Source organism: Erythrolamprus reginae, chromosome 5 (genome assembly GCF_031021105.1).
Source record: "Erythrolamprus reginae isolate rEryReg1 chromosome 5, rEryReg1.hap1, whole genome shotgun sequence".
NCBI classification, from domain to species: Eukaryota; Metazoa; Chordata; class Lepidosauria; order Squamata; family Dipsadidae; genus Erythrolamprus; species Erythrolamprus reginae.
The window spans coordinates 14,501,932-14,528,774 of NC_091954.1; the positions used below are offsets into that span (position 1 = coordinate 14,501,932).

At 40.2% G+C, this 26,843-nt stretch overlaps 1 protein-coding gene across 3 annotated transcripts in view; it reads left to right on the plus strand.

Annotated features, from left to right (window-relative positions):
* Window positions 1–26,843, plus strand: part of USP54 (ubiquitin specific peptidase 54) — a 108,452-nt gene that overhangs the window by 16,932 nt on the left and 64,677 nt on the right. For all 3 annotated transcript variants that reach the window (XM_070752100.1, XM_070752102.1, XM_070752101.1), the window contains exons 2-3: window positions 7,020–7,785; window positions 18,387–18,479. In XM_070752100.1, the coding sequence (XP_070608201.1) occupies window positions 7,639–7,785; window positions 18,387–18,479 (240 nt within the window). In that variant the 5' untranslated portion in view covers window positions 7,020–7,638. The remainder of the gene's footprint in view (window positions 1–7,019; window positions 7,786–18,386; window positions 18,480–26,843) is intronic.

The following is a 26,843-nucleotide window of genomic DNA, read 5'->3' on the forward strand; positions in this document are numbered from 1 at the left end:
TATGGTCATTTTTTTCATTGGCAAAAGGTCATGCAGTAACGATACTAACAGCATACAAATTAAATTGTATTTAAGTTAGTGTTTCTTGGCCTTTGATCTTTTTTTAAAATATATCTTTGGCAGAGCAAATGTAGATCGTGACTCAAATGGATTGCACAGCTCTATGTTTATTTATTGAAATAATGTATATGGCTGCCTGTCTCAGTTAGTGATTCATAATAGCCAATAAAAACAGTAGAATAAAAATCAAATAGCCCTTCCCATCAGACTATTTACCTCCAGGCTCAACTTCATCCTAGCCCAATACTTGAGTACTTGAGGAAAGAATGAAGGCTTGATGGTGAGGAATCAAATCTAAGGTTGGAGGTTATTCCAAAAGGCTGTAGTGGCTACAGAAGAAATGTGCTCAGATGACAGCATTTAAAGGAAGGGAACTTGAGTGTGCCCCTGTCTAGCGAGATGATCAGATATCCACCATAAAGAACAGTCTCGCTAACAACCCTGCCCTTTGTTTTGTGGGGCTTTAAAGATGTGCAAGTCATAATATGCTCTAAAAGGATTTGTGTCATTGCTCCAATTAGCATTCAAGATATAAATCAAACCTTTGTCCTTCTTCCAAGTTCCAGTTTATTAACAGAGCCATTTGGTTATAAACTGTAGTCAACCTGTTACTAACTTTTCCTACAGTTCTCAACCCAGCTTAAGGTTCATCCCTCGTTCCCACACCCACAAGTTCATTCCATGGACCACTCTGGTTCGCTCAAGGTCCACAATCCTCCCCTGTACTTCCGGCTGGTGCTGAGCAAAGGATTACCTTGAATCTCTAGAAAGAATTAGTTGTGGCTAGTATTTTTCCTCTCATGCAACCACCACTCCCCAATTCTCACAGTACTATTCTACTTGTGGCAGGCCAAAGTGTCTAATTCAAAACGATGGCTTCGGCCTGACAATTTGTTTTTCTCCTGTCAGAAGCAGAAATAATATTGATTTCACTTGGTCATTACAAACACAAACAACATTCTAGTTTTCTTTTCTGTGTCTATGCAGTTTCAAGAAGCAATCCTACAAAAATGTGGAGTACTTCAAGCAAAATCCACTTACTTCCCCTTTACATACTAATTGTAACACCCACCTTAATGTATTGTGTATGTGTGTGTATAAAATTATTATTTTATTATTATGTCTATAGTTTACATGTGATTTTTTAATTAAATTCAGCACATCAAGTGGTTCTTGGAATGGCCAAGAGACATGCTGGCATTTAGCAGTGTTTTTTGAACATTCAAGTTTAAGAATGTTGGAAAACTAGTTTGATCTTGATGAATAGACACGGAGTTCTTCTGCCAATTGTGCATCAATGCTTCCCTAGTTCACAAGAAGTGAGAGAGTTTTACAATCTAATCATCTGATAAATAAAATTAAAGGTATATGAGCAAATAAATAGTGAATGAATTTCATAAAGAATTAGACCTGCTTTTTTTGTATTACAATCTCTGTAATTCAGTCTAGATGTAGACTGAATACATATCTTGCACAAGATAATCTCTTCTTTGCCTCTCCCAGGGAGGAGAAAATCCTTCCTTTTGATATATGTATATACAGTGGTACCTCAAGATACGAACCCCTCGTCTTACGAACAACTCAAGATACGAACCCGGGGTTCAGAAAAAATTTGGCTCTTCTTACGAACTTTTTTCGTGTTACGAACGCCAAACCCGAACTTCCGGGTTTGGCGTTCGGAGGCTGCTGGGAAGCCGCGTGGCTGTTTTAAAAGGTGACAGTCGGGCTGGGGGGCTTCCAAGCAGCCTCCGAACAGCGAACGCGGAATTTCGGGTTTGGCGTTCGGCTTCGGGAGGCTGCTGGGAAGCCCCCCAGCCCGGTTGTCACCTTTTAAAACAGCCGCGTGGCTTCCCAGCAGCCTCCGAACGCCAAACCCGGAAGTTCGGGTTTGGCGTTCGTAACATGAAAAAAGTTCGTAAGAAGAGGCAAATTTTTTCTGAACCGTTCAGAGGCTGCTGGGAAGCCGCGCGGCTGTTTTAAAAGGTGACAGCCGGGCAGCGGGGCTTCCCAGCAGCCTCCGAACCCCGAACGCGGAAGTTTGGGTTTGGCGTTTGGCTTCGGGAGACGGCTGGGAAGCCGCGCGGCTGTTTTAAAAGGTGACAGCTGGGCTGGGGGGGTTGCTGGGAAGCCCCCCAGCCCGGCTGTCACCTTTTAAAACAGCCACGCGGCTTCCCAGCTGTCTCCCGAAGCCGAACGCCAAACCCAAACTTCCGCGTTTGGTGTTCGGAGGCTGCTGGGAAGCCGCGCGGCTGTTTTAAAAGGTGACAGCCGGGCGGCAGCATTTTTTTTTGCGGGTTTTTTTTTTGGTTGCACGGATTAATTGACTTTACATTGTTTCCTATGGGAAACAATGTTTCGTCTTACGAACCTTTCGTCTTACGAACCTCCCCCTGGAACCAATTAGGTTCGTAAGATGAGGTATGACTGTATATATATAAAGAATGACACAAATATCCCTGGTGCAGACCTGAAGGGATTGGATACTGTAGCCTAGAGGATAATTCTCTGCCTTACAAAGCAAAGGTTGCAGGTTCAAGTCCCAGTGGATATGGCTAGCTGATGAGGTCAAAATAAGGTTGAAATAGATCTATCCTAGTCTCCCTTAATTTTCAAATTCAGCTAAAAAAAAAAAAGCATGTGACACATACAGATAGAATTGTCGGCTATCAACTGCCTTGGAAATGGCCCCGGGTTGGACCAAGAGGCAAATAAGGAGCTGTGATGTTACTTCAATACACCAGGGTGATTCGACACAAAAATATGTAACCCTTCCCTGGTGCAGAACTGAAGGGATTGGATACTGTAGAGGATAATTCTCTGCCTTACAAGGCAAAGGTTGCAGGTTCAAGTCCCAGTGGGTATGGCTAGCTGATGAGGTCAAAATAAGGCCGAAATTGATCTATCCTAGTCTCCCTTAATTTTCAAATTCAGAAAAAAAAGTCACACACACACACACACACACACACATATATATATATCATATATATATGTGTGTGTGTTATATGTGTGTGTGTGTGTGTCACATGTTTTTTTGCGGAATTTGAAAATTAAGGGAGACTAGGATAAATCTATTTCGGCCTTATTTTGGCCTCATCAGCTAGCCATACCCTCATATATATTTGGGTTATTCTTTGTCAAGTGGACCAGGTGAAATTGAAGCCTTATTTGAAAAGAAACCATCACAAAAACAACATATATGATAGAAAAAAAGCGCTCTTTCTAATTAAATAAAAATGAAAGATGATTAAAAGTGAGAAAACAGAGCGATAGAAAAAAACTTGCTCTTTCTAATGAAGATGATTGAAGGGGATGAAATGAGCTCTCTGTTTTCTCACCCTCAATCACCTTCATTTTCGTTTCATTAGAAAGAACACTTTTTTCTTGTCATATATGTTGTTTTTGTGATGGTTTCTTTTCAAATAAGGCCGCAAAAACCAGCCAAGTGGACACCTGGTCCACTTGACAAAGAATGACCCATTTGCCGACATGTTGCTAATGTGTTCCATCAGAAAAAGAACTAAACTTTGTATATTAAAGAATATAATAATATGGGCATTCATGCCTTTATTTGAAACAAAATAACAAACAAAAACACTCAAATAATGCTAGTACAGTGATACCTCGTCTTACAAACGCCTCATGATACAAACTTTTCAAGATACAAACCCGGGGTTTAAGATTTTTTTGACTCTTCTTATAAACTATTTTCACCTTACAAACCCACCGCCGCCGCTGGGATGCCCCCCTCTGGACTTCCGTTGCCAGCAAAGCATCCATTTTTGCGCTGCTGGGATTCCACTGAGGCTCCCCTCCATGGGAAACCCCACCCCCGGATTTCCATGTTTTTGTTATGCTGCAGGGGAATACCAGCAGGGGAATCCCAGCAGCACAAAAATGGGCGCTTCGCTGGCAACAGAAGTCTGGAGGCGGGGTTTCCCAGCGAGGGGAGCCTCAGTGAAATCGCAACATCGCAAAAATATAGAGGTCCAGAGGTGGATTGCGAGGACTTTGGTGTTTTTGCGATGCTGCGATTTCACTGATGCTTCCTTTGCTGGGTAACCCCACCTCTGGACTTCCATTGCCAGCAAAGTGCTCGGTTTTTTTCAATTTTGTGATTCCCCTGCTGGGATTCCCCTGCAGCATCGCAAAAACACAGAAGTCCGGAGGTGGTGTTTCCCATAGAAGGGAGCCTCAGGGGAATCCCAGCAGCGCAAAAATGAGCGCTTCAGCTGGCAAAAGGGGTGAATTTTGGGCTTTCACGCATTAATCGCTTTTCCATTGATTCCTATGGGAAACAATGTTTCACCTTACAAACTTTTCACCTTAACCTCGTCCCGGAACCAATTACATTTTTAAGACAAGGTATCACTGTACACACTTTTGAAATAAAAATTGCCTAAAATGTATACAGAATTGAGAGGGTGAGTTTTGCAGTTGTTGATATCCTTCTATTAACTCAATATAACAAGCAAAACTTCCTACCTTTGTCATTTTTTTTTACTGAATTCCTTTTCTAAAATAAACTTTTGTTCCTTCCCCTCAGCTGGGAAATGACAAAAGGGAAGTAAGTGTCTTTTATGGATCTAATTGAGCAGGATCATAGTCTAAGAGTGAAAGTGCTGTTTTCCCATTCTCACAGCTTCCTAATTAATTAATGAACTTCATGGAAGTTCTTCATTGCTGCTGCCTAGGAGCCAATCTGCATAATGGGGTTTTTTTTCTGTTTAAAGGGATTCTGTTTCCCAGTGGTTCCTGAGAAATGATTAATGGGGGAGAGGAGGTGTTACTCTTATGATACTGTCTCTGGATATATATATACCCTGTTTCCCCGATAGTAAGACACCCCCGATTGTAAGACGTATCGGGGGTTTCAGGGGGGTCGGCTAATATAAGCCGTACCCCGAAAGTAAGACATATGTCTTACCTTCGGGGAAACACGGGGGGTATTGCCGCCTCCCTCTCATCTAGCTGCGCGCCGCCTCCTGCCCACGTCCGCACCGTCCCCCTCTCCATACGTCGCCGCGCCGTCCCCTGCACTTGTCACTGCCGCCTCTGCAAATTTACTCGGGCACGTCCCTACTCCAAAGAAACCTCCCCCCCCCCCGCCCGTCACAGAAGGTAAAATGCATATACACTAAAAAACACATTTTACACAGTTTTTTTAGCTGTCAGTGCCCCTTTAACAATATAAGACATACCCCGAAAGTAAGACATAGTGGGGCTTTTGGGGATAAAAAGAAAGTAAGACACTGTCTTACTTTCAGGGAAACACGGTATATATTCTAATTAGTTTGAAGTTTCTGGTGATGTTCTTTCTCTTCAGTTACTGTTTCCTTTTATTTTGTTTTCCATCCAAATACTCAGCTAATTGGCTCAGCATTGACACAGCAATTTCATTAGCCTTCTGTCAAGAATCCAAACCTCACTATTTGCTTTCTGGGACAATTGCCCATTAGATGAAAACATCAGGAGCCGGGTTGGCATAGTGGTTAGAATAGAGTATTGCAGGCTAATTCTACCCTCAGCCAGGACTTTGATCCTGACTGGCTCACGGTTGACTCAGCTTTTCATCCTTTGGAGGTCGATAAAATGAGGACCCTGGTTGTTGGGGGCATTATGTTGACTCTTGTAAACCACTTAGAGAATACTGTAAAGCACTAGAAGTGGTATATAAGTCTAAGTGCCTTTGCTATTTCAGACTTTTAATTCTATGATTTTGCATTTATATGAAATTCCTCAACTTGTGTGTACTGCTATATGCTGTACCTCTGTCACTCCATTGGTTGGCAAACTTGTACTGTATATGGATATGGAAAACTGAATATTCTTGGAATATTTTATCTTTTCTCCAGACTATGTCAGTCTAGCTAGGGGAACCTGTGTTTTTTGGGAGTTCTCTTCACATTTTTTAATCTGGTTGCATTTTTAAAATATAGAAATATTGGTCCTTTAGATAACTAATGTTATCTAATACAAAAATTATTCTTGCAATTAGTGATCAATTTGATTATTTTTTATTAAAAGATACATCGCGTTCTTCTGGTGCAAATACAGTATAGCCTGGGTAACAATTAAACCAAGTACAGTGATACCTCATCTTACAAGCGCCTCATCATACAAACTTTTCGAGATACAAACCCGGGGTTTAAGATTTTTTTGCCTCTTCTTACAAACTATTTTCACCTCCGGACTCCCATTGCCAGTGAAGCACCTGTTTTTGTGCTGCTGGGATTCCCCTGAGGCTCCCCTCCATGGGAAACCCCACCTCCGGACTTCCGTTGTCAGCGAAGTGCTTGTTTTTGCGATGCTGGGATTCCCCTTCTGGGATTCCCCTGCAGCATCGCAAAAACACAGAAGTCCGGAGGTGGGGTTTCCTATGGAGGGGAACCTCAGTGGAATCCCAGCAGCGCAAAAACGGGCGCTTCGGCTGGCAAAAGGGGTGAATTCTGGGCTTGCACGTATTAATCGCTTTTCCATTGATTCCTATGGGAAACATTGTTTCATCTTACAAACTTTTCACCTTAAGAACCTTGTCCCGAAACCAATTAAGTTTGTAAGACAAGGTATCACTGTATAAGATTAAAAGAAAACCAAAACTTTTCTTTCCAAAACAAAAGATTAGTTGAAGAATGGAGCAGCAAAGAAGATAGTGTATACAGTCTGTGGGAAGAATTACCTTCTTAAATAGAAATTCCTCAGCCAGTTGGCCAAAGTGGCCATTTAACCTGTTCTAGTAATATTTATGGAAAACTGTAATTATTGTACAGTATTTATTTGATCATTTAGTGGGATTTTGTTTTAACGTTCCTTCGACTTTGTTCCCGAGTTTCTGGGGCGAGGTGAGAGAATGTTGATCTTGGCAGAAGAAAACTAAGATGTTAATTAAATGACGCATGCCTTTGATTATTCTCATTCTCTCTCTCTCTCCCTCCCTCGCTCCCCCCTTCTTTCTACCACAGCTAGACATTCTGCTCACAAGAAAAGGAAGAACAGAAGATACCACTCAAGTCTCGCTGAGGAAATTACAGGAAGTTCAAGAAGATCCTCTCTAAGCCTGAATTAAAAGACAGTATTGAATCTCTGCTTGTTTTACTTATAAAAAGTGAAGTTGCCTGTACTAATAGTCCAGGACGAAAACAACAGAGGAATAACAAGGTTTTTGGTTGCTAGATTTTTTTTTCCATGTTTCATTTTGCCTGTTTATTAGTCTACAGAGATTACAGAGGAACAGAAGATTATTTTTCCGGTTTTTAGTATCTTTCAATATGTTTTACACTCCGAATAAACTTTTTAGACTTCATTATGATCATTCTTGGAAAAACTATAATTTTTTTTAGTTTATCACCCATTTTTTTCAGACACAAAGATGTTTTCCTGCCAGAACCTATTATCCTAACAATATCGCAGTACTATTTCTGGATTTAAAAGAAATATGGTGTTCCTGTCACTTCATGAGGTACCACTGAGGAATGTGGAAGACGTTTTATATTTTAGCATTGTGTAACTTTTGATTTTGAATCTTTAAGCCACAGACACACCTACAGAACCAGTTTTATATTGCAAATCCAAATGTGAAAGATGTCTTGGAAGAGAAATTATTTTTCTGTGGGACACGGTGGTGTGCAAGACATGTTTACTCCACGGAATACAACATCTATAGCACCAAGTAAAGGTCTCAGCAACGAGCCAGGACAAAATAGCTGCTTCCTGAATAGTGCATTACAGGTAAGAAATCTGAAATAATAATGTGCTTATCTTTTATATTAAAAATCTTCTAATGTTTTAAAAGCATATATAATTCAGTGCTATGGAATCCAATTTTGTTGCACCCTATATTATAAACCTATTTTCTCTTAATCTAGTTTTCAGATTCTCTTGCATAGTATATAATGTGTGTGTGTGTGTACAAATATGTATGTAACATATTTTTGCTGAATTGAAAATGAAGGGAGACTAGTATAGATCTATTTCGAGGTTATTTCCTCTCATTAGCTAGCCATACCCTCCCTGGGATTTGAACCTGTAGCCTCTGCCTTGTAAGGCAGAGAATTAACCTCTAGGCTACAGGTTCTCATCCTTTCAGCTTTGTACCAGGGGAGTGTTATATGTTTTTTCTGTCGAATCACCCTGGCATATACATATATATTCAATATGGATATAAGATATTTAGTATCTTGCATTTGAGTCCTTGTGTTAGTATTTTGCTTTCATTTTTAAAATAACAAGGTTGGTATCATACCTTTCCCATGACCATTTTTTAGAATGTATCAGACAACAAAATTATTTTACTGCTTTCTTGCTATTACCACAAATACAACCATGAATTCTTCATTTGAGTGACTTTTTGACAGGTTATTGGAGTCCCCTTAATTTATTTGCACGTGAAAATAAATAAGAGACATGAAGTGTCAATGTAAAATTTTGTGATTAAGGCTAACAGGTGGATAAAAGAGACCCTTACCTTTAAAAAAATCTTTTATTTTGTAAGAATATTTTCATTCATTATAAAATGTTTTTATTACAGTAGTAAAAGAGGACAAGAAATGTTCTGAAGAGTTTTAAAATCCTACATAGCTTGTTCAGCTTTAAGAGGATATAGGGGAAAGTACATCATCAGAAAAAAAAAGAAAATGTCAGAAAAACTAAAAGACTAAAATCATAATTTTAGAGTTCCTAAAAATACTGCCACATCTACTGCCACGTCCATAAGACTGGAGGCAGCTCCTGATCATGGAAATCAGAGCATACATCCTGGATACTTTATTGTATATATCATAATGTAACACTAAAGTAAGATAGCCTGACTAATATGTTGTTTGTTCAGCTTCTTGTAAATCATAACATAGGGAATAAAGTTAGAAACAGGATGGGAACCGACAAGGAAGAAGGGGAAATATGCATCCACTTGGCAAAAGACAAAAGTTGTGACAGAACTAAAATGTGAGAATTCCTAGAATTTGACAAGCAACACAGAGTAGGGCCCTAATTGTTGCATTAGGAATTTCTTTTTTGTTGTGGTTCCACCCTGTGTCTAGCATTAATGCTGGGATTATTTCCGGTGCAAGGGGAATTCTAATCAGATGGAATGCTTATATTTTATAGGCAGAGCGTCTGAGTGTTACATATATTAGTATTTTCTATTTTTATTTTTATAATTGTAGCATATGGAAGCTTTAGCTATAAGTATTATAGCTATAATGTAAGTGTTTTCAGCAAAAATTCACCAAATATTGATGATTTAATGAACAGTAATGAATAAAGGAACCCCCTTCCCTCTACTTTAATATAAAAGTATAATTTTCAATGAAATATAAACAGCTGATAATAATTAATAGTGCAATTAATATGACAGTTTTTATCTAAGTCCTAAAGGACCTGTATACTGCACGAGTCAAAAAGAGGGCGGGAAAAATACTTACTGACCCCTCACATCCTGGATACAAATTGCTTCAACTCCTACCCTCAAAACGTCGCTACAGAGCACTGCACTCCAAGACAACTAGACACAAGAACAGTTTTTTCCCGAATGCCATCACTCTACTAAACAAATAATTCCCTCAACACTGTCAGACTTTCTACTAAATCTGCACTTCTATTCTACTAGTTTTTCTCATCATTCCTATCACCCATTTCCTCCCATGTTGACTGTATGACTGTAACTTGTTGCTTATATCCTAAGATTTTCATTAATATTGCTTCTTCATTGCTTATTTGACCCCTATGACAATCATTAAGTGTCATACCACATGATTCTTGACAAATGTGTATTTTATTTTATGTACGTTGAGAGCATATGCACCAAGACAAATTCCTTGTGTGTCCAATCACACTTGGCCAATAAAAATTCTATTCTATTCTATTCTAAAGCTATATATAAACTCATTTGGTAATAATAATAATAATAATAATAATAATAATAATAATAATAATAATAATAATAGATAGATAAGAAAAAAATAAGACATCCCCCCCCAAATAAGCCGTAGTGCTTATTTCAGAGCCCCCCCCCCAAAAAAATAAGGTCTTATTTTCAGGGAAACGTGGGTATTTTGAACTATTCTTAAGGATACACTGCTAACCAATACATTTGAAATGAGAAAGCTATTATATGCTCTGTTTTCTAGCAATTATTCAAAATTCTAGCTGCCATATTTTAAATAATCTCTAATTTTTGGAGGATCTTCTGAAATAACCACCTTTGCAGTGTGTTAATCTAACTGAAAGGTGACAAGCACCACTTTGACCGAGTTAGCATTCTTCAGAAATGATCGTGTTGATGTAACATTCGAAACTCAAAGAATACTTTGCATCCCATTCTAATTGCCCGTGTATCAGATGCTCCCAATTCCACCCACTCCTTCAAGAGAATGCTGCTCCATTCAAGATGGATAAATCACCAAATTGGATGGACAATCTCTGGCAAGCTTGAGATGGGGGGGGGGGTTGTCACTCCTCTATCTTGGTGCTACTTGACCTCTCAGCTGCTTTCGTTACCATTGACCATCATATCCTTCTGGGACGACAAAGACTGTGAGGCAAAGACAAACCCTAGGAGGCACTGTGTTACAGTGGTTCTTCTCCTATCTCTGTGGTTGATAATAATAATAATAATAATAATAATAATAATATATTAGATTTATATGCCGCCCCTCTCTGAAGACTCAGGGCGGCTCACAACAACGATAAAACCAATATTATAATGGCACAAATCTAATATTAAAAAACTAAAAACCCTATCATAATTAAAAAACAAACAGCACATACATACCAAACATAAATTATAATTAGCCTGGGGGAAAGATGTCTCAAATCCCCCATGCCTGGCGGTATAGGTGGGTCTTAAGTAGTTTACGGAAGACAAGGAGGGTGGGAGCAATTCTAATCTCCGGGGGGAGTTGATTCCAGAGGGCTGGGGGCCGCCACAGAGAAGGCTCTTCCCCTGGGGCCCGCCAGACGACATTGTTTAGTCGACGGGACCCGGAGAAGGCCAACTCTGTGGGACCTTATCGGCTGCTGGGATTCGTGCGGTAGCAAGTGGTTCCGGAGGTACTCTGGTCCAATGCCATGTAGGGCTTTAAAGGTCATGACCAACACTTTGAATTGTGACCGGAAACTGATCGGCAGCCAATGCAGGCCACGGAGTCTTGTAGATACGTGGGCGAATCTGAGAAACCCCACGATGGCTCTCGCGGCTGCGTTCTGCACAATCTGGAGTTTCCGAACACTTTTCAAACATAGCCCCATGTAGAGAGCGTTGCAGTAATCGAACCTCGAGGTGATAAGGGCATGAGCAACTGTGAGCAATGACTCCCTCTCCAAATAGGGCCGCAACTGGTGCACCAGGCGAACCTGGGCAAACGCCCTCCTCGCCACAGCTGAAAGATGATGTTCCAATGTCAGCTGTGGATCGAGGAGGACGCCCAAGTTGCGAACCCTCTCTGAGGAGGTCAATAGTTCTCCCCCCAGGGTAATGGACGGACAGATGGAATTGTCCTTGGGAGGCAAGACCCACAGCCACTCCGTCTTGTCTGGGTTGAGTTTGAGTTTGTTGACACCCATCCAGTCCCCAACAGCCTCCAGGCACCGGCACATCACTTCCACTGCTTCGTTGACTGGACATGTAAAGGTCTTAGTCAGTCTTAGTAGGAGGTCAAACCCTAGACCCCTGGTTTATGGGGTATTTCAGGTCTCGGTCTTCCTTCCTCCTATTTAATATATTCATGAAACCACTGGGTAAGGTCATCCAACGATTCGGGGTGAGGTATCAGCAACATATGGATGATACCCAGTTATATATCTCCACCCTGGGTCAATTCAGTGAAGCAGTGGATGTGATGTGCCAGTGCCTTGAGACTGTGAGGATATGGATGGGAGTCAACAGGCTCAGACTTAACCCAGACAGGACCGAGTGGCTGTGGATATTGCCTCCTAAAGACTATGTCAACTGTCCGTCCTTGGCTCGGGGGGGGGAATTGTCCCCCTCAGAACGGGTTCAAATTTTGAGTGTCCTCCTGGACTGAAAGCTAATATTAGATCAACATTTGGGACCTTCGCACAATTTCATCTCGTGCACCAACTGCGACCCTACCTGGATCAAGAGGCACTTGTCAAGCTGGTGCAGATGTTGGTGATAAATTAATGGCTTGCTACACTATCTGTAGAAGGCCTGATGTTTATGGGAACTTGTGAGGGGTGATTTTCATGAGGGAACAGATGCAGCCACAAAGCATTCTTTTGAGTGGTTCAAGGCCATCCTATGCCCAACCACCTGGGCGGAAGCGGAAGGAGGATTTGCCACACTGGCACAATCTGAGTGGGCAATGTGACATGTTTGTGGGTGGGGGACAAGGATGTGAACTTTAAACTGGGTGGAAAGCTCTGATTCAGGTTTCCCAGTGTAGGTGCCAGAATGGCTCTGGCAATAAATTGGAACTTTGAGAGTACTGTGACTTGGATTTTGATTTAGTTTGGGTGCTACCTGGAACCTTGATAGTACTCCTCAAAGTCAATCATGCCCTTGTCACCTCACGATTAGATTATTGCAACGTGTTCTACATGGGGCTACCCTGGAAGAGGGCTCGGAGACTACAACTGGTCCAGAATGCAGCTGTGCGAGCTGTTGTGAATGCACGTAGGTACATCCATATTACACCAATCCTCCACAAGCTGCACTGGCTCCCTATTGGTCTCCGGGCACAATTCAAGGTGTTGGTCATTACCTTTAAAAGCCCTACATGGCTTATGGCCAGACTATCTTGAAGACCACTTTCTGCCACACAACTGTCCAATGCACCAGTGGACAAGCAGCTGGTGAGGGTGTGATGGTGGACTACTTGTGCAGATGATCCTGTGGCCTGGACTCCTCCCCCTGGGAGCCGTTGTTCCACGGGGGCGCTGGCAAAGCTCTCTGTCCCCCCACCTCAGCAGCTGCAGAAGCTCCGAATGCATGGCCTTGTCTGGAGTCCTCATTGCTGGGATCACTCATGCCCTCATCACCTTGAGGCTTGACTACTGTAATGCTCTCTACATGGGGCTACCTTTGAAAAGTGTTCGGAAACTTCAGGTCGTGCAGAATGCAGCTGCGAGAGCAATCATGGGCTTCCCCAAATATGCCCATGTTACACCAACACTCCGCAGTCTGCACTGGTTGCCGATCAGTTTCCGGTCACAATTCAAAGTGTTGGTTATGACCTATAAAGCCCTTCATGGCACTGGACCAGATTATCTCAGGGACCGCCTTCTGCCGCACGAATCCCAGCGACCAGTTAGGTCCCACAGAGTGGGTCTTCTCCGGGTCCCGTCAACTAAACAATGTCGCTTGGCGGGACCCAGGGGAAGAGCCTTCTCTGTGGCGGCCCCGGCCCTCTGGAACCAACTCCCCCCAGAGATTAGAATTGCCCCCACCCTCCTTGCTTTTGGTAAGCTTCTTAAAACCCACCTCTGTCGCCAGGCATGGAGTAACTGAGATACTCTTTCCACCTAGGCCTTTATAATTTTATGCATGGTATGTCTGTATTTATGTTTGGTTTTATAATAAGGGTTTTTAACTGTTTTAATATTGGATTGTTATATGCTGTTTTTATTACTGTTGTTAGCCGCCCCGAGTCTACAGAGAGGGGCGGCATGCAAATCCAATAAATAAATAGATAGATAGATAGATAGATAGATAGATAGATAGATAGATAGATAGATAGATAGATAGATAGATAGATAAATCCACCGTTCCAACCGCCGGCAGAGCTCTCTATCCCCCCATCTCGGCATCTGTAGAAGCTCAGAATGTGTGACCTTGCCTGGAATCCTCCCTGCTGGGATCCACTATTCCCCAGCTCTCTGTTGCACCCCCTTGCCCCACCTCAGCAGCCACAGGCTGGGGAACACTGGTTCCCAGTGGAGAGGATCTCAGGCAAGGCTGCATGTTTGAAGTTTCTCTGGCTGCCAAGGTGGGGGGGGGGGGGAGGGGCAGAGAGAGAGCTGCTGCTGCGGGGAGGGTTACACAAATGGGGGTGTGCATTGTATTATGGGTGCCAGTACGCACGAGCGCAACGGCACTCACACACTTGGAGGTTTGGCACGTAGCGTCAAAAAGGTTCACCATCACTTGTGTAGAGAATGCTTCTCTCCGTGTAGTGTCACTGAGATAAGAGAAACTGTACTCCTGAAGACCCTCTCTAAATTGAAAGATTTTTGATAACTATTCCCTCAATAATGAACATCCTTTGAGGAAGGACTGGGAAGTAAAGAGATCAATGTCCTTGCAGCAGCATACATTATTGGAAGAAATAGAATGTTTTCATCTGTTTTAATCCCAGCGACCAGTTAGGTCCCACAGAGTGGGTCTTCTCCGGGTCCCGTCAACTAAACAATGCTGCTTGGCGGGACCCAGGGGAAGAGCCTTCTCTGTGGCGGCCCAGGCCCTCTGGAACCAGCTCCCCCCAGAGATTAGAATTGCCCCCACCCTCCTTGCCTTTTGTAAGCTACTTAAAACCCACCTCTGCCGCCAGGCATGGGGGAATTAAGACTTCTTCTCCCCCTAGGCCTTTACAATTTTATGCATGGTATGTCTGTATGTATGTTTGGTTTTTTATATTAAGAGGTTTTTAAAATTGTCTTTAGTATTGGATTATTATTGTACGCTGTTTTATGATTGTTGTTAGCCGCCCCAAGTCTTCGGAGAGGGGCGGCATATAAATCCAATAAATAAATAAATAAATAAATCTGATTTTAGCCCTAATTTTAGGACTAAATCAGCTTTGGATTTATTGGTGGAACAATGGTGGATTCCTTATTTCTATCGGTACATAATAGAAAGTGTCCTCACATACTGCATTGGTTTAACAGCCGTAGAAAGGAAGGCACTACAGAGAGTAAATAACTTAGCACAAGAAACCATTGGTTGCCCCCTAACACCACTGAATGACATTGTCTGGTCTTGCTGTTTCAGCAGAGTAAGGAACATACGTAGGGATGATTCACACCCTGGCCACTCTCTGTGAAGACAGTGGAGTATAGCCAGCTGGACAAACAGGTTTAAAAACAGCTTCTACCCATGGGCTGTCAGATTCCTAAACACAATATAGCAACACAAACAGATATGACGAATTTCATTGGTGCCAGTGTAGTGTGTAATATGTATATACCATGATATAAGATCCTGTATACCAGAGTAATATACATATTGCACAGAATATGACGTACTTATTATTATTATTATTATTATTATTATTTATTAGATTTGTATGCCGCCCCTCTCTGTAGACTCGGGGCGGCTCACAACACAATAAAAACAGTTCATGACAAATCTAATAATTTACAATTTAAAATATTTTAAAAACCCCATTATTAAGCAGACATACATACAAGCATACCATACATAAATTGTATAGGCCCGGGGGAAATATCTCAGTTCCCCCATGCCTGACGACAAAGGTGGGTTTTAAGGAGTTTACGAAAGGCAAGGAGGGTAGGGGCAGTTCTAATCTCTGGAGGGAGCTGGTTCCAGAGAGTCGAGGCCGCCACAGAGAAGGCTCTTCCCCTGGGGCCCGCCAACCGACATTGTTTATGGAAACATGACTACTTCCCCCCCCCCCAACTACTTGTATAAGGATTATTCTTCATATTATTCATGTTATATATTCTTTGTGGCATTTTTAAAAAAATTTTAACAATCAATATATTAATCCATATACCTTTAGATCAGTGATTCCCAACACGAGGCCCATGCCCCACAGGGGGGCAATTTGATTTTTAATGGGGGTAATTGGAACATTTTTAAAACCAGGTTAATGGCCTTTTAGGCTCCTTCTGCATATGTAGTAGTTCACTTTTTGAATAGTAAGAATTATATGTCCAGGGGGAGCATCAGGATTTTAGAGATGCTTGGGTGGGGCATGGCCCAAAAAAAGGTTGGGAACCATTGATTTAGATGTTACAATATAGCAATGATGCATACTTGTACATTATAATCAATCATTCATATATTCTTTATATATAAGACAATTTATTTCAGGTATATTTTCCTAATGTTTTAGTTTCAGATAATGTTCGACTTTTTTTTTATCCCTTTGTATCTATTTATATTGTATTTTTATTATTGTTGTAAGCCGCCCTGAGTCCTTCGGGATTGGGCGGCATAGAAGTCGATGAATGAATGAATGAATAAATAAATAAATAAATAAATATATATATATATATATATATATATATATTTCTTTTCATAGATTTTCACGGGTACAGGTATGACGGTCTTGGTATATTCGGGTTTCTTCCCGTGTAGAATTTAGAGATTTCTGGCGACGTTTCAATGAGATCCCACTCATCATCTTCAGGCTGGTGCTTCTGTCCTTGTTCTAGGGCGAACACCTATAATACATCCTTGTTCTAGGTGTTCGATCTAGAACAAGGATAAAAGCACCAGCCTGAAGATGATGAGTGGGACCTCGTCGAAACGTCACCAGAAATCTCTAAATCTTACACGGGAAGAAACCCGAATATACCAAGACCGTCATATATATATATAGAAATCTAATTTTGTTGTCTGGGATATCTACCAATTAATTAACCATTCCCCCAAATTAACTGCTGTTAGCTTAATTTACCAAGATAGTTATTCTTTCTCATCCCTTTAACTCTTAAGCCACATTTTCTTAAACGTATACTGGTTGAAGGAGTAATTACAGTGGTGTTTTAAACTTTGTATTCCTTTTGACTTTTTTTCATAAATGTGACCTAAAACTTGATCTGTTCTCCACACAAATCCTAAAGCTAAAGAGAACCACATTAAATATAGGAGTCATAGATTTATTGATTGAGAAAAATTATCCAAATTTATGTATTTGTGATTGGCCAAAGAAAGAATAGATCACATTTTAGGTAATATTTATGCGCAAACATTGAAAATTCAAACAGGTTCACAAATCTTTAAGTACCATGTATAGCTAGGGATATATGAGCAATCTGCCTCATGATAGATACCATTGCTATGATGGCCCATCCAAGCACCCTCCATTTCTTCTGCCATGATTCTCACTGCCTTGATTTGTCTTTTCTTAATTCTGCCCATTCAAGTGGTTCATAAAAAAGAGAGGGTTTTCTCCATCTTTCCACCATTCCCAGTTCAGATTCCCCTTTTATGTCATCTCCATCCCCTACACATTTTTCTCTTTACATTTTCCCGTTCTTACTAATTCAGCTACCTTGGTCTTTACTACTTCTTTAGTTTAAATACCATAGCTTGAATTGGCTCTCTTTCTGTCCCTTTCCAGTCCAGTTCCTCCTCTTATTTGTTTGTTTGTTTGTTTGTTTGTTTGTTTGTCCAATACACAAATACATAGGAAGAAAAATAGACATGTGATAATATAAAAGAGGGTTAAAGTGAACTTAGAGGAGAGGATATATGAAAGGAAGATAATATATAAGATAGGTGAAAGAAAGGAAAGACAATTGGACAGGGGACGGAAGGCACACCAGTGCACTTATGTACGCCCCTTACTGGCCTCTTAGGAACCTGGAGAGGTCAATCGTGGAGAGTCTAAGGGAGAAGTGTTGGGGGTTTGGGGTTGACACAATTGAGTCCGGTAATGAGTTCCACGCTTCGATGACTCGATTGTTGAAATCATATTTTTTACAGTCAAGTTTGGAGCGGTTCGTATTAAGTTTGAATCTGTTGTGTGCTCTTGTGTTATTGCGGTTGAAGCTGAAGTAGTCATTGACCGGTAGAACATTGCAGCATATGATCTTGTGGGCAATACTCAAATCGTGTTTTAGGCGCCATAGTTCTAGGCTTTCTAGGCCCAGGATTGTTAGTCTGTTTTCGTAGGATATTCTGTTTCGAGTGGAGGAGTGAAGGGCTCTTCTGGTGAAATATCTTTGGACATTTTCAAGGGTGTTGATGTCCGAGATGTGGTATGGGTTCCAGACAGATGAGCAGTAGTCTAGGATGAGTCTGGCAAAAGTTTTGTAGGCTCTTGTGAGTAGTGTGAGATTGCCTGAGCAGAAGCTGCGTAGGATCAGGTTAACAACTCTAGAGGCTTTTTTGGCGATATTGTTGCAGTGGGCTTTAGCATTTAGGTCATTCGATATTAGTATTCCAAGGTCTGTATAAGGGAAAGGACTGTTGCTGTTTGTTCTTGCCTGTATCATTGTCTGATTTTTTATATATATTCACAATAAAGATAAAATTATTCACTTTACGTGGAAATATTTTTCTTATCAATGCTTTCAAATGTAGTTATACTTTATATTCTCAGATGTTATTAAAACCAGTTTTCTTCCCTAAAACATTCCTAAGAAAATTTATTGAAAAGTAACAATTCTTTGCTTTCTAGGTACTCTGGCATCTTGATATTTTTCGACGCAGTTTTCGACAACTTACAACACACAAATGCATGGGAGATTCCTGTATATTTTGTGCCCTCAAAGTAAGTGATAGAATGAATTCAATGGGAGTCAAATATATATATCTATGTATCAGTAGCTATTAAAAGTATCTACAGTGTTCCCTCGATTTTCGCAGGTTTGAATTTTGCAAAAAGTCTATACCACGGTTTTTCAAAATTATTGATTAAAAAATACTTTGTGGTTTTTTCCCCTATACCATGGTTTTTCCCGCCTGATGATGTCATATGTCATTGCCAAACTTTTGTCTGCCTTTAATAAATATTTTTTAAATAAACTTTAATAAATAAACATGGTGAGTAATAATCTAAATGGTTGCTAAGGGAATGGGAAATTGTAATTTAGGGGTTTAAAGGCTTGTGATACTGTTCATAGCCAAAAATAGTGTATTTACTTCCGCATCTCTACTTCGCGGAAATTTGACTTTCGCGGGCGGTCCTTGGAATGCATACCCCGCAAAAGTCGAGGGAACACTGAATATCTATAAGAAGAGTATTAATTTCATGATAAAAGTAAAATATACATTGTTATACTGATTTATAATTTTGAATTTACATGTACAGTGGTACCTCATCATACGAACTTAATTGGTTCCAGGAGAAGGTTCGTAAGGTGAAAAGTTCGTAAGATGAAACAATGTTTCCCATAGGAATCAATGTAAAAGCAAATAATGCGTGCAAATCCTTCAGGAAAATCCCAAACTTTAGAAGGGAGGCGAAGAGAGGGCAGGGAGGAGCAGCTAAAGGGGGCGGGTGGAAGAAGCAAGGCTAGGCTAAAGGGTGAGTGGGAAGGAAGAAAGGCAAGGGGGGCGCCCCTCCCTTTTCTTTCTTCAAAAGACACAGTTTCAGTACCTTTGCAAGCATGCAAAATCTTTACTCCTCCAAGCTGCCCCTCCCTTTTCTTTCTTCAAAAGACACCGTTTCAGTGCCTTTGCAAGCATGCAAAATCTTTACTCCTCCAAGCTGCCCCTCCCTTTTCTTTCTTCAAAAGACACCGTTTCAGTGCCTTTGCAAGCATGCAAAATCTTTACTCCTCCAAGCTGCCCCTCCCTTTTCTTTCTTCAAAAGACACCGTTTCAGTGCCTTTGCAAGCATGCAAAATCTTTACTCCTCCAAGCTGCCCCTCCCTTTTCTTTCTTCAAAAGACACCGTTTCAGTGCCTTTGCAAGCATGCAAAATCTTTACTCCTCCAAGCTGCCCCTCCCTTTTCTTTCTTCAAAAAAGGGGGGGGGGAAAGAAACCCCTTCATCCCAGCAGCAGCTGCTTGGGTTCGTAAGGTGAAAATAGTTCGGAAGAAGAGGCAAAAAAAATCTTCGTATCTTGAAAAGTTCGTTAGAAGAGGCGTTCGTAAGATGAGGTACCACTGTATTTGATGTCTGTTCCTCCAAGCATGTCAAGGGATTTTAGAAGGCTGATATTCACTGGTGTTTTCCCCTTCCCATTAGCAAACGTTAGCAAAAGCCAACTTCCTAAGCCTTTAGGGTGGGAAACCATCAAGCTAACACCGTCCTTCTGAAAGGCTCAGAAGGCTGGCTTTCACTAGCATTTTCACCAGATTTGAGATATGTTTTTTTCAACACAGGTCCCTCCGTTGATTTTCTGGGGACACTGGCAGAATAAATTGCAAATGGGGATCACATTATTGTGGGGCAGTTTTCACAGGTCGTAATTGCAAAATAGGTTGCCATGTACCTGAAATTCAACCACAAGACCATGGGATGAGCCCATTTATCAGCCAAAGGTGCCTTACAGGCTACACCGCAGCCGCTCCCTGTCATAAATGCGAATGCTCTTAAAACAACCAGTTGGAAGTGAAGGGGAGGAACCAAACAAATGTTCTCTAGAACATTCTTTATTAGAAAAGACTGGGGTGTTTCAAGTTTTTTTTATTTAGAAAATGATAGGTCATAGTAGGGGTAAATAAAATTATGCTTGGGGAGAAAGTATTTCAACAAAACTAAAACAGGAGAGTATTAAGATAGGGTGACTTCTGTGTATTAGTAGCAGTGTTAGTAGTAGTCAACTTTGTTTATTTGGAAAAGATAATGGGAATAAGGTTATTTATGACTATTACTAAAAATGACTACATAATCTTCAGAATTAGAAAAAAAAATCTAAACATAATTTGTTGGGAAACATGGATGGGTGAGTATCCACATTCTTTTCACAGATCCAGATACTCTTCAAGTTACAACCGCAATGGAGCCTGCCTATTGCAATCATAAGTTGTAACAAATCACAGAGGATATAAGTCATGATTGAATTTACATCTTTTCTTGCAGCAGTCATTTAAATGAAAACTGTGGTCCTAAGCAACTGCTACAGTCATTAAGAGACTGCAATGACATTGATTGATTGATTGGTTGATTGGTTGGTTGATTGATTGATAGATATATGCCGCCCCTCTGCAATTGTTACTATGTGGCTGGTTTTGCCAAAAATTGGAAATAAATGTCAGTTTTCAGCAAAACCATTGTAAAATGTTTTCACATGTTCATGGGATGATTCCAAAAAGCTATGAATTCAGCTGATTATCAAGCACCAAAACTGCAATCATGTGACCCTGGGGCGACTTTCAAAACTTTGAATCTGAGTCAAGTAGTATGTATCAGAACTCAGTCATAAGTTGAGGAATATCTGTACATAGCTGACCAATCTTTTCTTGAAAATGTCTGGTGATATTCCCTAGTTCATGAGGCAGGCTTGTTTCACCGCTTTCACAATCAGGACAATTCCCCCTTGTTTCAAGATTGGATCTTTTCTCATTAGTTCTTTTCTGCTTCTAGTCAGCCATTTGTCCAGGTTGCTGTAAGGATTCGTACACTGGGCAAGGGGTTGGACTATTATTTGTTTGTTTGTTTGTTTGTCTGTCTGTCTGTCTGTCTGTCTATTTATTTATTTATTTATTTATTTATTTATTTATTTATTTATTTATTTATTTATTCCAATACACAATGAGGGTTTTAGTGGGTATATATCTATATACACATAGTAAAATACATGATGAAGGTTATAGAGGAGATACTCATAGTAAAATATATCTAAGAAAGAATAGAAGAGAAAATATAGTAATAGTAAAAGAATAGAAGAAGAGATATAGGAATAGAAGAAAGGTATAGGAGATATAGGAGAGCAATAGGACAGGGGACGGAAGGCACTCTAGTGCACGTGTACTCGCCCCTTACTGACCTCTTAGGAATCTGGATAGGTCAACTGTAGATAATCTAAGGGTAAAGTGTTGGGGGTTTGGGGATGACACTATGGAGTCCGGTGATGAGTTCCACGCTTCGACAACTTGGTTACTGAAGTCATATTTTTTACAGTCAAGTTTGGAGCAGTTAATATGTGCTCTTGTGTTGTTGCAGTTGAAGCTGAAGCTGAAGTAGTCGCCGACAGGCAGGACGTTGCAGCATATGATCTTGTGGGCAATACTTAGATCTTGTTTAAGGCGTCTTAGTTCTAAACTTTCTAGGCCCAGGATTGAAAGTCTAGTCTCGTAGGTTATTCTATTTCGAGTGGAGGAGTGAAGGGCTCTTCTGGTGAAGTATCTTTGGACATTTTCAAGATATAGCATTTTCAAGATATAGCAATAGCAAAAGCATTTAGATTTATATACTGCTTCACAGTGCTTTACAGCCCTCTCTAAGTGTTTTACAAAGAGTAAGCATATTGCCCCCAACAATCTGGGTCCTCATTTTAATGATCTTGGAAGGATGGAAGGCTGAGTCAACCTTGAGCCTACTGAGATTCGATCGCCCAAACTGCTGGCAGCCGGTGATTAGCACAAGTAGCTTGCAGTACTGCACTTTAACAACTGCACCACTGAGGCCCTTGGCTTCTTGATTGGAAAGTCCTTCCCAACCCTCAGATTCCAAGTATAATTTATGAGGAAATAAAAAACTGGAGTAAATGAAGCTTTGCTTTTATCCCTCAGTGCTCTTTTGTTAAACTTTTAGAGTTTTCTGAGAGTGGTGATCTCTTACAGAAAGCCTGTTTTAAGTGAAAATGTTTCTTTAGTCATTCAGGTAGTTTATAAAAGCTGACATTTAAAGGCAGTTTTTAATTTAAGATAATTATTGTGTTATAATTTGTGTAACTTACTATCAAATTATAAATAAAACCTGAGAACCCACAAGTGAAAAAATTATTTTCTCCTTCAGTCCCCCACTCCCCCTGTTGTTAATCAGTATATGAAGTTGCAGTTCTTATATGTGAAAAGGTTATTTATATTTTGAATATCTTGTTCCTCAATATTAATCTCACATTCTGCAATGGTTACTTATATTACTTACTTATATACGTGAATCCACATTAGTTTCCGTCCACAATTTGCCATAACCATAACCTGTAAATTGTTCAGATGATTGATTGATTGATTGATTGGATTTATATGCTATCCTTCTCCAAGGACTCCAAGGATATGCTTGCATTACACTGTCATTTGAGTTTTAACATGGCCAATAAACACGAATGTGAATTTTCGTTCTTTAAGTCAATGCTCCTAATGATTGTGGCTCATAGTAAGTTTTTTATTTGTTTCCGTGTTGACATCTGTTGAGCATAATCCTTGCATTTTGTTTTACCAAATTGATGAATAAATTTTATTGGGAGCTTGTTTATTTTTGCCCAGGGAATGGGTAGGGGAAAACCCGCCAGTGGAACAAAACAAGTCACAAAGAATTTGTTTGCTTTTAGGGACTGTGGTGCCAGGATGTAGGACAGGGGATGTTTTGTTGTGGCTAGAGAAGAATGAAGCCTTCATTTGAACATTCTAATAGTGCCTCTGTCTTACAGGATTTTCATATGACAAAGGCTGGAAGAATTAATTTTTTAGGATTGAATGTGTGCTTTCTGAGATGAAAGATGAGATTCTTAGTGTTCGGAGGACCGATAAAGGACAAAAAATACTGTTTTGGTGAAAAATTCCTAGCCATTTTACAATATAAGAACTAGAAGAGGTAGCGCTTCATTATTTCTTCCATCCTTCACGCCATTTCTGATTCCCATATTACATGCTTCTATTTTAAAAATACTATAGAAACTTAAATTGTATTTTCCACTTATGGAACATAATTGTATGTAGTAGTAATTTATTACTGAATTAATAAATAGGCTTCCCTTTGACAAAAAGCCTCATAAATTCTTCTATTTCTTTCCATTACTGAAATCCTGTTAGTTATCATTGATCAATGTTGTTATTAGATATCTATGTTAATAAAATAAATCTATTTTCTTGAAAAAAAACCAAATAAAAATACTACTGATTAGTGATGGGCAAACCGAACCCGCACAATTCAAGTCTGTACCGAATTTTGCGGTGTTTGGTATGCTGAGCACGAACCCAAAACCTTTTCAAACTTTGGGCAAAGTTCGAGGTTGTGTTCAGCATTCGGAGCTTTGACGTCACCGGCAGGTTGCTAAGGACGCCAAGGTGATCACTTCCTGGATTCCATGGAATCCAGGAAGTGATCACCTTGGTGTCCTTAGCAACCTGCCGGTGACGTCAAAACTCCGCCCCCGGAATCTCTCTGTGGGAGGAATTCCCCGTTCGGTTCGGGTTCGGCCGAATTTTGCATAAAATTTGTCCGAACTTGCCGAACCCGAACACCGTTGGGTTTGCCCAGCACTACTACTGATATATAATTATGATAGTATTGTCTTGAGTCTATCGTTAAGGCATTCACAAAATAATATAAAGTTCATGGGGGGATGGAACAGCAGTTTCTATTGACAGATTAATTTAAATACTCGTGAAAGCATTAAAGTCAGCCTATTTCATATAAATCTATACCAGCATCTAACAATCTGAAAACATGATGCTACATTCCTATGGAATAAATTAGACAATAGCTCCTGGCTGATAAATTCACTTATTCAGCCACACAAATATGAAATACATAAATCATAAAGACCTGCACAAATGCCTATACAGAAAGTCTGAAGCTTCAAATCAAGGTTGAATTAATAATATGATTATATTGAAAGCTAGTACCGTATATACTCGAGTATAAGCCGACCCGAGTATAAGCCGAGGCACCAATTTTTGCCACAAAAACTGGGAAAACATATTGACCCGAGTATAAGCCGAGGTTAGAAAATGCAGTGGCTACTGGTAACTTATAAAAATGGAAAACAATAAAATTACATTAATTGAGACATGTTTTAGAATATTTATTTTAAAGAAAACCAGTAAACTAGCTCTGTAAATTTAAAAGAGGGTAAACAAATTAACAATATTAACAATAAATTAAAACGTAAAAAAAGTAGCTCGATCAGCAACAAAGCTAAAACCTAAGAGTTAAAATCCTTCAAAACTGGATTCCTTCTCATCATTAATTGGATTTACATTATTGTTCTGTTTTTATATATGCTGTGAGCCACCCTGAGTCCTTGGAGAGGGATGGCATACAAATCCAATTAAATAAATAAACAAACAAACAAACAAATAAATAAGTGTATCCAAAGAAGAGCTTCAGCATTAGCTGCTGTGAGGTTATCAGCATAGAAAACCAGATAGATAGATAGATAGATAGATAGATAGATAGATAGATAGATAGATAGATAGATAGATAGATAGATAGAAATAGATACAGATAGATAGATAGATAGATAGAAAGATAGAAAAATAGATAGATAGATAGAAATAGATACAGATAGATAGACAGACAGACAGACAGACAGACAGACAGATAGATATAGATAGAAAGATAGACAGACAGACAGACAGACAGATAGAAAAATAGATAGATAGATAGATAGATAGAAAAATAGATAGATAGAAAGATAGACAGATAGAAAAAGAATTCCTGTCTAGCTCTGCCTCATAACACATTATTGGATCCTATCCAAGCAAGGACAGCAACTACCACAAAATACCATTTTTTAAACAGTTTAAATCCTTTCAAAGGAGGGGGAGGAGAATCTGACAGCAGGGGGCCTTTTTAATCCAACTAAGGGCAATGTAGAGAGAGCAAGGAATAGTTACTGTAAACCTGTTGACAAATACACACAGGGAGTAAAAAAAAAAGCCTCTGGGTTTCAGCAAGAGGTAGCTGGCTTTTTTCACGGTGGGGGGGAGAGGGGGCACGCGCACACACACACACACACACACACACACACGACCTCACCGGCTTCCCATTGCTTTTCCCCCCTCTCGGTTGGAGCAAATGGCTGCCTCCTTTGCTTGAGCCAGGGAGAGGAACTACGGCGTGCGAGAGGGGATAAAAGCTGGTGCCTCCTCGCTCTGGCTCAAGCAATGGTGCCCTCGTGTGGTGACTTTGTCAATGACCCGAGTATAAGCCGAGGTTGTGTTTTTCAGCCCATTTTTTGGGCTGAAAAACTCGGCTTATACTCGAGTATATACGGTAAGTTATAAGAGAAATTTTGAAAAAAAAAGCAGTTGAAAACTTTGGATTTAAGTAAAAATGGAAACGGAAGCTCAATCATAAGATGGTATAGTAAGTAGTACAACCATTAAATAATCAGGCTATGAACCAAAGATCAGGGGGATCTGGCATACATTTGGAATAGAAATAGCTTTTTTAAACATTATTATTCACTCATTAATGTCTTATTATGAGTGTATCAGCCATCAGGTACACATTCTCTGTTGACAGGCCCTTGTGGCCTACCTGAGATTGTTCCCAATTGCACAAGGCCTTTGTCCCTGAAGCAACTTCAAAGAAGGCTCTTCCACAGGTTCCGTAGTTCTTAAAATCGAAGCTTCTCAGCCTATCCTTCAACATCCAGATGTTTTGTAGCAGTTACTGATCGGCTACAATGTAGTCCCAGGTGTAGGGTGACTCCAGGCTATAGCAAGGCAAGAAAACGTCTCTGAAGGACAGGAGGAAGAGCTACTGCCAAGATTATGAGCAGATAGAAGAAATTTGAGTCTAGTGTAGAACTGTAACAAGAACATTTCAGGTAAAGACCTTTTCTACTTCTCACAAATATAAAGAAGGTGGGGGGGAGAAAGGAAGCACACTTACACTTGTAAGATTTTGTTACTATAACTACAAATTAATATTAGCCTGCATGACTTTAGTTTCCTAGCCTGGTCTATGTTCAATGGCTGGCACAGGCAAATGGGTTATTTCCTTGTGGGTACTATTCCCAGAAACTCAATACATCTGAAAAAAAAACTCCATTTTAGCATGAAGAAGTACAGTGATACCTCATCTTACAAACGCCTCGTCATACAAACTTTTCAAGATACAAACCCGGGGTTTAAGATTTTTTTGTCTCTTCTTACAAACTATTTTCACCTTACAAACCCACCGCCTCTGGACTTCCGTTGCCAGCGAAGCACCCGTTTTTGCATTGCTGGGATTCCCCTGAGGTTCCCCTCCCCTCCCCACCTCCAGACTTCCGTGTTTTTGCTATGCTGTA